The sequence below is a fragment of the Pempheris klunzingeri genome, chromosome 9, assembly GCF_042242105.1.
Source record: "Pempheris klunzingeri isolate RE-2024b chromosome 9, fPemKlu1.hap1, whole genome shotgun sequence".
Taxonomy (NCBI): domain Eukaryota; kingdom Metazoa; phylum Chordata; class Actinopteri; order Acropomatiformes; family Pempheridae; genus Pempheris; species Pempheris klunzingeri.
The window spans coordinates 18569861-18582438 of record NC_092020.1 but is presented as its reverse complement, the minus strand read 5'-3'; the positions used below and the strand labels follow the sequence as shown (position 1 = coordinate 18582438).

Below are 12578 nucleotides of genomic sequence, written 5' to 3'. Positions count from 1 at the left end.
TACTGTTCATTAATTCTGCGTAATGACTGTATTGTCAGACCAACAACAGTCTTGTCAGCACACGTCGAAAACTGTCAGAGCATCCTCGCTGCCATGTAACGTTTTTATATCGGCTACTACTGTGTTATTGCTTAAGTTTCACGGTTGCAAGTTTGCTTTCTCTAACAATTGAGCCAGTTTCCAAACACAGGGCTTTGTCTGTGAGTGTGAAAAGACGCTGCTTATATTTCCCACCGAGCTTTCTGTAGCCTCTCTGACATGTTTGTTTACATCTGTTTTTATCGTTCGGTAATGTAGTGGCTTCCCTGAATGTGTCTGCACTCAGCATACTCACAAGCCCGCTCAGGGACACACGTGTTAAGGGCAAACATTTGTGCAGTTTGACGCCCAAGACGTTGTGATAAACTAATTAATTGTTGATGTAATGTTCTTGTTAATTGCAGAAAACATTTGCTGCCGGTGTCAAAAGGCTTACTGCTGAGTTGGGGAGACACCCGGACGGATACCACACCTCTTGTTCCTCAAGTAGGCTCCTCCACTGTTGGATACTACACGGGAAACACTTGGAGGCGGCCAACTTGAATTTACTCTTTACAGTCAAGCGGAATGGATTTTGAAAAGACCTAACCTGGATGGTCTGCTGTACAAGTATATATATATTTTTAAACTTGCTGGAGAAGTTTGCCAACTTTTGAGGAGGTTGCATTGAGTCTTTCTGAAGGGGAACTTCAGTCAGAGCCAAAATGGATCAAGCCAGCGGCGGGGAGGACCCGAGCAAACCCTCTAAGAAGAAGTCCAATGAGGATGAGGGTAAAAACAAAAAGCTGGTAAGGTGTTCACACTGGCTCATTGCAGTAGCATGGAAGTTGTGTGCAATGAGCGATCACATCCTGTAATCCTACACGTAAGGGGTCATTTCACTGTCAAACGATTAGTATGACTTAGAAAGTTGCGCCAGTCCAAAGTTGCAGAAAGTTTTTACTTATGTCTAAATTGTTTTATGATTTAACCTTTATTGTAGTTGTATAGTTATTAGTCAGTATAATCATCATGGTGAAGTCAAATCAAACCAAAGGAAGACACATAACTCCACTACAGTTAGTAAACTGCCTGTTGTCAAAACAGCACATCTCTGTTTAGTCCAGGATGGAGCTCAAATAGGTATTGATGTGTTGTTATTACAGTTTAATGTAGCCCAGCACAAAGCAGCTAATAGCTGTTAGTGTGGAACAAAAGAGATAGTGTTTCACTCAGTGCTTTACTTTTGAAAGCACTCAGTGCACCATGTGATTATCCCCGTCAATACATCTCCTGAAAGTTCTTTGAAGAGCGTCCTTGTCGTGACAGTTGGGCTTCAATATAGATGTTTGAGGAATAGACATAAGCAAAGAAGAAGTTAAAGGATGAGTCACTGCATAGCGTGATATCTGTGTGGTTGAGCTGGTTTTATGAACTGTGCGAGTGTGTGTGTGTGTGTGTGTGTGTGTGTGATTGATAAAACTTATCCCTAGTCAGCCTGAGCAGTATTATCAGTTCAATAAATGACAGCCAGAGGAGAACAGTGTCTATTAGATAACAACTGAAAACTACATCAACATTCATTATATTTATAGCCTCTCTCTTGCCTTCGTCGAGTGGATTAGTTTATGTAAAGTGAAGAGTGCTTATTTAGAAAGCAGGCAACCCTGAGTTTGCATCATTAGAGCCCTGGTGTCATTAAGCCATTCCTGCATGCTGCTCATTGCCTGGAAATGAGATCACAAGATTACCGGATATGGTGGTAGCATTGGGGATGGGGGTGGGGGTGTAGTCTTGGATTATGTTTGACGTCTGAACTCACTTATGACGGCTCACGCTGTGCTGTAATTTTGAGAAGAGTGTCTCATACTCCCATGAGCGTGCAAAAAAAAATTAAGTGCCCTACTTGGTGAACTGTAGCCAGTCTTATCACTGTAAAACTGTAAATTTAAACTCTATTACTGGGTGTGTTAAGTGCATGTCACTGCTTGCACACTGTCAGCAGCTGTAGAAACTACTGGTTGAGAGTCATTTTCCGTGACCAACGACAAAAAAAAACTTTGGCTGTTTTTTTCTGATTCTCCACTTGTCCACAGTTGTCAGTATGGAAAGCTTGGCTGCTGTCACACTTTCTAGATGATGTTCTCTCTCAGCAGCCAATAACTGACTAGTAGCACGTTCATGTTGCGCTTTTTTATTGTTGGGGTTGGTTAAAAGTTTAGATGCAGTCACTATTACCAAACAAGGAAATGAAAATGCACAGTTTAGGCTGACCAGTGCTCCTATTTTGAAATGAACCATGTTGGACTGATTGCAGACATGGAGGTTGACTGTTAATGACTTTATTAACACCTCAGTTGTTTTCTTAGGTGGTGTTTATTGCACTGGTATGCAGTTGTCCTAAAACAGAGACCCGTGGAGCAACATAGTACCACTGCTGTGTTTCATTTCAAGGAAAACGGTCTCAAACTTGTAATCACCAGTTGTGTTTCAACAAAGTGAAGGTAAGGGAAAGTGTGGCCGTAATAACTGCCAGACAGGAAATCTCAGAGTGGATTGAAATTCACTCACAGGGTTATGCTACCAGAGGGTGTTGTCTGGAGATATCCTAACAACAGCCTGCAGCTCTTGAATATCCTGCCTCCCAAGCTTAATATTGTTTGCAAGGATGTCTGTCTGGATGACGTAAGCAAATCACTGGTAAGAAGACTCTGTGAAATCACTGCTTTTTGTTCCTTAAAGTGGTCTCAGGGCCAGGCCCATTCCCTGTTGCACAATCCTCCAAGCAGAGCACTCAGAGGCAAAGGAAGCCTCTTCCAAATATCTCAACAGAGAGTTTGGGGGAGGAAGTAATCATTCATCTCTGGGTAGGGCCAAGAGCTGTCCTGTTTTGTTTATACCCACTTTTTAGCTGCCCCAATGTATAATGCAGCTCTTAGTTTCTTTGCAGACGTGTAAATGAGATTTAGAGTGCAAGAATTGAAATTTATGCATATTTTAATCAGCAAAACTGAAATTCAGAGTCTGTTTAAAATGGAAAATCAAAACAAAAACAGAATGAATATTCTTTGCAGAGGTCCATCAGATGACTATGTGATCTTTTACTGACCAAAAATGTTCTTTCTCACTTAAAGATTGACTTTACTTTACTATTTACAGTTGTCACCATATATGGTGCTATAGGATTACATTCCAGATGTGCAGTGTAGTTTGTATGGAGGTGGTCCAGACCCTAGAGAGGGGTAATATCTATCATGATCAGGTTTAAAGTAGGGGCTGTCGCTGCCTTTTCACAGTCACAGCTGCTGGAAAGTACAGTACCTTTTGCATAGCTAACAAGCAAAGTGGCAGACGCTGGCAGTTTGGTCTCAGCAAAGTCAAACCAGTCTTTAGAGGAGAAACACTGAAAGCTGTATGTTTATTTAACAAGTCACTGGGCAGGATTACATCACAGCAACACCATTTAGGCGTTGGGCCCAGAATGTAGATGCTCAGTACAGCCAAGGACATTAGAATAATACCGCAGTGTTTAGAGGTACAGATAATTTAAAACTTTTCTGTTTGTGCAGCTATACTTTGTGATCATGTCCTTTTTGGTTTTATCTTGGAAAAACATGACATCCAATTCAACAGCAGACGGAATGAGGTGAAAGGAATTCAGGGGAGCTGGTTTGACAGAAAAGGAGACATATTACCCCTCTGCATACCAGAGTAAAAGATGACCTCACACAAGGGGGAGATAAGGGGGGGGGGGGAGCATCCCAGTGCATATATATAATACCCATATGACTTCACAATACAGACTGTGTAGGTACAAGCTCATAGGCTCACAATGTGAATGTATAAAACAGACATTTATTATGTGCCACTGTATATGACACATATTTAAAGGGTTGAGGACTTTTAGGGGTAGCTTCTGTTCGTGATGTGAGCCATGAATACAATCATTTTCCCTTCACAAGAAGTATTGTCTCAAGCCTTAAGGCTAACATGATTTGGGGACTTCCTGCTTGCTGTATGAGTTCATTTACTATGAATACATAGATTGTGTCCAGTGGGTGTGTGTCATGTAGTTTGGCATTTAGTGACACTTTGAATTTACCATAAGATATATATCTGTACTTAACACTTGTAACATCGTTCATAAACCTAAACTAAACGACCCATAGACATATATGATGTGAGGAGGAATAATAATGTTAGACAGCTTTGCAGTCATTTCAGAGAATCACTTCTAAAGTAGCTGTAATAAAAATGACTGAAAGATTCACCGAGCAGAGATTAGTGATATATCTGTTATTGCCTACAAAATGTTCCTATGGAAGAGATTTTCATGCTTTAATACGCATTATATTTATCAAAGGCTTTAGCTGCTTGTCTGTAAGTTTGTAAAACAGGGTTTGCTATTCAACAATCAATAATGCTCTCTTTAAACGAATGTGGTTAAACCTGTAATTTGTAACTACAAGGGAGAAGAACCAATCTTCATCATCTGCAGTGTGTTTATTAAGTAATTTTATCCCGCAGTGTGATCATTTAGTCACAGGAAGGATTTATATTTGCTTTTTCAGGCAATGCTTGTGTGATTTTTCTTTCTATTATTATAACAAAGGGGTGATCAGCATCTCAAAGGTCATTTGTCTGTGTATGATTGAGAGGGAAACTGATCAGTGATCAGATCAAAATAACTGTGACGTGTCTTCCATTTATTTAGATATTTATTTATTTGTTTATTTATTCATTTATGTATTTAATGTTACCACACATACACTGCATATAGGTGGAATAGTTGGTCTACTCCTTTATGGTTTACGTCTGAATGAGTACGCAAAATGAGCGCAAAAAATAGAGCGTAGGTAATACTGACAAGCTTAAGAATATAACACACTTGAACACACACACAGTAGTCTGTTATTGTACAGTAAATATTCGGTGATGCATGCATGACACAATCAGTGTTATAAAAGAAGATGATTGTCAGGAAATTATTTCTATAAGACCAGAACTGTATTTTCGCTGTTAGTTCGTACCATTAATTTCCCAACACACAAGATAAACTCTCAGAGACAGAGATCTCAGTTCAAAGTTTTACTTGCAACAAGCAAGGAGTACAGGCAAAGATCTACATCTGCACTGAGCAGTCTCAGTGTCTTTCAAGCATATATGTGACATGTATAAGTTCCTCCTCTCAGCAGTCCTCCGCAGCACCCTGCTCCCTCTCCTCCTTGCAGGGGCGGTTGGTGAGAAACGCAGGTACGCTGACTCCTCACCGTTCAAGGCCTTCTCGAACTCTTCTTTATCTCAAGAACGCAAGCACAGTCTGATACATCCTACGCCAACACACATCTCTTTGGTCTGTGTAAAGGTCACAGCAACTATCACACAGTCCAGCATCATGCTAAAACTTCATGATAATAAAGCATAAATGTACTAACATAAAAATGTATTAGCATAAGCGTGCCTGCACATTTTCTATTTCCTAACAATGATGAAAAACAACGGTGTGATATACAGCTGTCCTGTGGTCTTGCTAGTGGGAATAAGGGGTCTGCAGGGTGACCCAGTGTTCAGTTGGTGTTTAGTCTGTCCCGAATACTGTTAGAGAGCTCATTTCACTGTGCTGCTTACTAAGCTACCTAGTAACCACAGGTACAAGCCAGGTGCAGCTAATTATTTTTAACGTCGGCTGTCTCCCAGCTACTCTTTGTGGCTAGCTACAGTCAGGTAAAGTAGCGCTAAAACTGTGTGGAAATACTTCGACTGGGCAAACGGCCCAGACAAAGCTGAATAATACCGGTGAACTTATATGCACAAGATGCTACAGAACATTATTACCAACAAAAAGTGCTCAACTACGTTGTCTAACCACTTGTAAGGATCCTCATTTCCACAAAGGCATTTGAGAGGTTAGTTACTGCTAATGTGACTAAAATGACTAATCTGCCAAGCCAACTTGAAACAAGCTAAAGTTACCATGTCCAACATATCAAAAACTAACCACACTTTGTGTCAACTAAACCAAAGCATTATTGGGTATTTATTTTATAGTTTTTAATGTATTGTAACCTCAGCATTAATGAACCATTTCCAGTAACTAGTGAGCTTGACCTTGTGGTTACATGAAATTAAAATTCCTTGATGCTTTAGGGTTCTTGGTGAAACTGTATTTTTGCAAATGGCCTAAAGAAAAAATGTAACAAATAACTTTTTCTACATTTTCTACAGTTAAAGAGAGACAGCGACAGCAATAGAAGAACTTGCTAAAAATGAAGCATAAGGAAAAGCTGGCATATTCTCAACACTGGCACGTTGGCAATGTCCATTATGTTCTGTCAGGTTTTATTTGAGTGTGTTTGCGAATTGTAATTAACCCTTATTAATTAAACTGGGACTTAATGATTGTAATCATGCTCGTCATTTAGTTGGTCATTAAAGTAATTAAGGCTCAGTAATGAATGGACAGTTCGGCATAACTTAAGGAGCAGAGACTTTAATATGAGACCCTGGACACGGGAGAGCTCAGTGGAGAGGCAAACACTACATTTTATTCTGTAAGTCCACTGAGAAATTGTATAGACATACATTAGTTTCACAGTGTCTTTGGGTCATCTAAAGTAATTTACCGTTTACTGTTAGTTTAATCAATAAATTCATATAATGATCTGTTTTAGATATGGGGAGGTCTCAAATTTTTGTTGCCAAGAATAGTACCATCAGGCAAACTTTCTCTAGATAGTTTCTGAAATACTTGGATAACTGAATGTGACAGTTCTTTGACAGACAATGACAGACTTTGCTTCATGTGCATTATGATGTGATCAGCTTAACAAGTTAATTAGTGTTTTACAGAGAGATTGTGAGTCTCTGTACGTTCATCTGGAGCAGGACTTCGTTTTGATGGTTTTTGTCCACATTACGCTGCTGTACTACATACTTGGCTACAGAACCAAATTTGAAAACGGTGATAATATTTCTGTGTCAGAATCATGTTTACCACTACTAGGCAGCGGTGTTTTGCGAAACTTTTGTGCTTTTTAAAGTATCACATTGTGAATCACATTTAATGACTGACTGTGCCACTGTGCTGTTGGAAGATGTGACATTTGAAGCCTTTGACGCTTTGATATATGAGCTCTAGGGATGCCTCAGGGATCATTTTAGGTCATGTTGGCATGTGGTTAATACAGGTTGTCAGCTTGTCACACACTTAAGGCTGTTCTGTGCTCCCTATCTCCTGTTTGGTCAGAGTCTTTGTCATTTGGTCCTAACTATTTTTTCCTCCATGTATTATTTTTTGTTTTCACATTATGTGCTGTGCTATTGAATGAATATAATCGTGATATTGTGTTAAGCAGACGTGTGAGAAACGGCAGGAAGCAGACCATATGTGAGTGTTTTAATGGCAGTCAGGAAGCTGGAGAGAGGAAGTGGTGAAGAATGCTGTAGCCGCACATTGGAAGAAACCGACAGAATCACAGCTCTGTCACCCACTGAGATAAGCCCTATTCATGTACAATAATGGATTAGATCTTAGACTTCAGAATGGGAAATTTATTTGGCTGCCTCAGTTATATTCAAAAAGCCTGCGTAAGACATCTTGAGCATCAATGCACTCAAGTTTTCTCTGTGTAACAATCCATGAATCAACTTTGAATTTGGTCATAGTTGCATGCAGTAGTTTGATGATTCATGAGTAGTAGGCTGTGTTTTGACAGAGCAACTGCAGAGTCAGATATAGGCCAGGATGAAAGGGTTTCCCAGCACTTGTATTATACTGAAGGATTGCGATGGGTGAGCTTTCCCTCTTGCTAAATCTGCTGAGAAGACATGCTTGTCATCACCACTGCTGTGCTTTAATTTACTATTTGTCAGTTTAACGTAGCAATCAGATTTTCTGGGGTGTTTGACAGTTGTATTCACACTTTTTTTTAATCAGTGACAGTTACAAATATGAGACTGAATGTGATACTTGCTGTGATAAACAGTTCAATATACTGTGTCAAAGAATGTTCTTAGGTGCAAGTCTTATGGAGAGGTTAAAGCAAGCACATAGTGTATTTAATTTTTCAATTTAAAAGAGGTCAGTGCAGAAGGATGACTAACTGGCTGACAGGGTAGACTTGATGCACTGCCTGATATATGTGTAATGGAAAAGGCTTCACACGGGGATATCATGAGTGTATCACAGAGCACTTTACGTTATGAGCACACAAATTTTAGCACATATCAGTAATTAGAGATGAAAACTGGTTGAATAGACGTGAGCAACACATGATGAAGCTGGATTTTTAATTGTAGCTGGAATAAATCAGAATAATAATTGTGAAATCATAAAATTGCTGCAATTATAATAGTGTTTGCTGGATTTCTTTTAATACAGTACTCTTTATAATAGCCCCCAAATGACATTTCTCTGTGATTACATGAGCAATTTAAGAAGATCTTTATACAGCGTCCAACTTGCAACCTTTCTTACTTACCCCAGCGTTTGTAATGGCAGCATATCATGCCAACCCTTAAGGGGATAGTACCAGAGATTTGCTTTCAACAGAGACTGAGATAACCTGAGGGCAGTGCTGTGCTAGTCTGCAGTCACATGGTCTGGCTATCCAGTGTGGAGCCATTCAAATCTGTGCTTTGCTGGCTTTTGTGTGCTTCCCCTTTTCAATAGTTGCTGTTTTAGGAAACTGTAAACAGTACCAGCACTCTCCTGAAATAATAAGGCCACCACAGACTCATGCCCTTTTAAAGGCACTCCAGCTCTCGCTGAAATCTAGTGCATTCTTTGTTTTCATTTCTTCTTTTTCAAATTAATTACAAGTTCTGAAATGTTGGAACTTATAGAATGAAACAAGTGAAAATGTCTCAAAGTCAAGGCTGCACATAAGAACAACAAGTCAACACTGCATCTGTCCAAACTTGATTTATTTGTTTAGGAGAATAACTTGACATTCTGTACTTGATTGAATTGTTCCTAATCCAGTTTGCTGGGAGGACAAGTGTGCCATTATGGTGTATTTGTATGACAGACTGTTCCGTTTCTTCTATTGTTGGTGTGTTAGCTTGTCATAATAGGACGCTTTTAGTACTGCCTACATTCACAATAACATGCACCCCGTGTGCTGCTGCTCAGAATACCTTCACCGTGTAGTGTCACCCCGTAGTGTCAGTGTCATTCCCATTTGTGTTGACAAACTCACAGACAGTTGTTATTTCAACTGCAGCTGAAATGATCCTAAATCATGTGTCACCATCCCATTTTTTCGGAGCGCGTGCCCGTACACAGCGCTCGCAGCGTTCTCAAGTCTTCACACTCTGCACTGCACTCCCTTTGTTCCTCAGCAACGCACCCGCCGAGCGTGAAGTTGATCAGATGAATGGTTGTCAAGATATGCGATGGACGGACATAGATACAGACATTCCTTCCTTTATAGTTAGATGACAGTTTAATTAGAAACATCGAATGGTACATTCATCAGTTCTAATTTGGACCACTTTTATATGTCCTCATCAGTCTGCAAATGGAAACCAGTTTATATAAATGCATTTTCTGTTAAAATGGGATAATAAATGGTTTGTTTGACTTGTTTGTTTACATTAACTTGTATGAACAGTCAATAATAACAATGTGTATCCCTAGCATACAGTTTTGTTGTCAACTGAAGCAGGTTTACCGAATTGTTCTGATTTGTTGAGTAAAACTCAGAACAAAAGATGTAAAAAGAATTATTGCGGATTTTACTATTGAGTTATTCAGAAAACTCAGCACAGCTCCTTCCTGGAAAAGGCTCTAAAGCTGGGGGAGATGAAAATATCAACCAAACTTTGAATAAAGATGAGACTCAAGGCTGTAGTGCAAATAAAACCAGATGTTTACTGCCATTTAACGAATTATTTGCATTGTGTGAGAGAGAACACTGGGAGAGATTTGCATTTTAATGAGGCTGCTGAAGTCACTTTTAATAGTAAATATATTCAAGTGGATAGATGTTCTGTGACATAGTTTGGATATATATTATATCACATGAAATGCTAGATATAGATAAGTTCTTATGTTGCTTTCCAGATGACATGGAAGGTCAAGATATTCTGACCTAAAAAAAAAAAAATTATAAAGGAACATCACTCAAAGTTAGAGTTCCCCAAACTTCGGGCAAATCCATCTACCTCGAATTCCAGTTCAGAAATGGGAGATTTCAACTGGAAAATTCAGGCCTCCACCTTGAAACACATGAAGTGTCTTTGCCCCCTCTTCTCTGCTCTGCTTGAAAAGGGCATACTCACCGTGCAAACATAAAGATTAATTTGATAGATCTTATCAAGAAGGATAAATGTTACTTTCATGCTTTCGTAAATCCTTCTTAGCAGCGTGGGCTGTGCTGTGCAATACCTCTCTGAGTTTACAAAGACAGCCATTGAGAGGACTTTGTAACAAGATTAATTTAAACAAATTGATTTGTTTAGACTATGTCTAATTCAGTTACTCGGTTGGTATTTGTTGATGACTGATACCACTCCTCTAAAATTGAGCATGATATTGGCAATGCTGTACATCCTATCTGATTACCCAAAGACAAATAGCATAATTTCAATGCTTATGACTATGACCAGCAAACATTAGTGTCTAATGTAGTAGTGCTAGAAAGCAGTGCCATGGTCTGATGGGCTGTCAGCTACAAGTTTGTCTTGCACAGTTGTGTGTTAAGTTCGTCTTGAGTATATAAAAAAATAGCTTTTTGATTTTCTTCCTAGCATAATATACTTTAATTATTAAACCTTTATCTGAAGAGATAAAGTCTGTGTTGTCAAGTCTGTAATCTGACTCATGCATTTGTCAGGGGTCTGGCTTTTCTAGTAGGAGCTGGTGCACTTTATCAAAATGTTTAGGAGCAGCAGCCAGCATTTAGAGGTGCGTAACAATCAGAGCAAGACAAAATGTTTTTTTTTTTCTGTTTAGATCCTAAAATTGTTATGAACTGTTACGCAGCTATTATTAGCTATCATTCCCACAGATTGAGCACATCTCAGTGCTGAGATTCACTTGCTTTACCCCCTTGAATGCTTTCAAGCCATGCTGTGAGTTTTGTGAATGACACTTCTCCCTTTGCATTATGGTAAGCTGTTTTTTAAGTGTATCATCACTTCTGTTTTTTTCTGTCTGCCTTGAAAAAAGCTGTGGGAGTTTAAGGTGTTTTGTGATCACTGCATGAGTCTTGGCTTTGATACTGTGCTTTAGGGGCCTTTCATGTTTAGAAGCTGTGACAAATTGGCCAACCAAGTTTTCCAGGCAACTGTTTGGACAAAAACAGAGTCTATTGTGTTGTGTGCTTTATCTCCATTAAATGTACTTCCCATTGAGCTTTGTTGTCACAATAGACATTTTTAATTGCACATTAACAATATGAGCTGCTGAAATAAGTAAAACGTAATGAGTAGAAGTCCACATTGTGACACCGTACTATCAGAATTATGATCAAAATTGTTGGACTTAGGCTTCAAAGTTCCTGTGTTTGAGGTACACATAAATCAAGATCAGTAACATCAATGTAAAAGCAGGGTGCGTTGCTAATTAACAGCTTATATATTTTACGTATCAGCACATAACGACAAGTTGCAGTTTTTCTGTACTTTTGAGTCTGTACTTGTGAGTAGATACTATTCTTTCCTTTAGAGTAAAGAAATCTTCATTTTGCTAGTAGCCCTTTATTCCCTTTATTGTTGTTCGGTGGGAAGTTTAAGTGCAGTAAGCAAGTTTTATACAGCTCTCTAATGTAAGTCACTATTGCTTCTGATGAGTTAATAATAGTATATTGCCTTGTGGTTCTGAGCAGTGTCTGTAAGATGTCTTCAATGCAGCTGCAGTTGTTTTATCCTGAAATCTTTGTATTTGCAACAATGGGATGTGTGTTACTCCACTGAGTACAACAGAGAGGAAGAAAGGAAATTTATGAAATTGGTAATAGGTAATCACAGCTATGGAGTTCATTAAGTACACGTACACCTACAAATTTTCCACTGAAAACCCAACTTGACTGCTGAGCGATGAAAGTCTACTTACCAATGTACACTAATAATTATAAAACGTGCTCAATTTTCAACTCTTGTCAGCATTGGTATGTTTTTTAACTTCAGGAAACAAGAATTTCTTTGCCACACTGAAACCAGTTTTGAATGGTTTTGACACTTACTAGCCTGTAGCGGGACCAAACATTTGATTAAACAGGGACTCGGGGTAGTTTCATGAAGTTGCCACAAAGTGTCATGAGCACATTGCATTACAGTCCTCATTGCCAACCGTGGCTGGCTCCAAGTAATCCTTTGTTATTATTAGAACTAATTAAAGTAAAACCTAATTTCCTTCTAAACTCGTTTTGCAGCGGCATCGTGGCTACTGATTTTATAGTGATAGTTCCAGTGAGTGAGTTAAAATGACATCATACAGATGGCCTTGTTAAATTGGTTGAGAACAACAGGCATTGCTATTTAAAAAGTCGTGCAGTGGTAGCCAATTGAAACAATGTTGGCCCTTTGTCCACCTTGGAAGAAAATTTCATGTGGCA

At 39.0% G+C, this 12578-nt stretch overlaps 1 protein-coding gene across 1 annotated transcript in view; it reads left to right on the top strand.

Annotated features, from left to right (window-relative positions):
- The first annotated feature begins 501 nt into the window (after positions 1-501).
- Positions 502-12578, top strand: part of diaph2 (diaphanous-related formin 2) — a 352442-nt gene continuing 340365 nt past the window's right edge. Inside the window, exon 1 of the mRNA XM_070836524.1 lies at positions 502-827. Within this exon, the coding sequence (XP_070692625.1) occupies positions 744-827 (84 nt within the window). The 5' untranslated portion in view covers positions 502-743. The remainder of the gene's footprint in view (positions 828-12578) is intronic.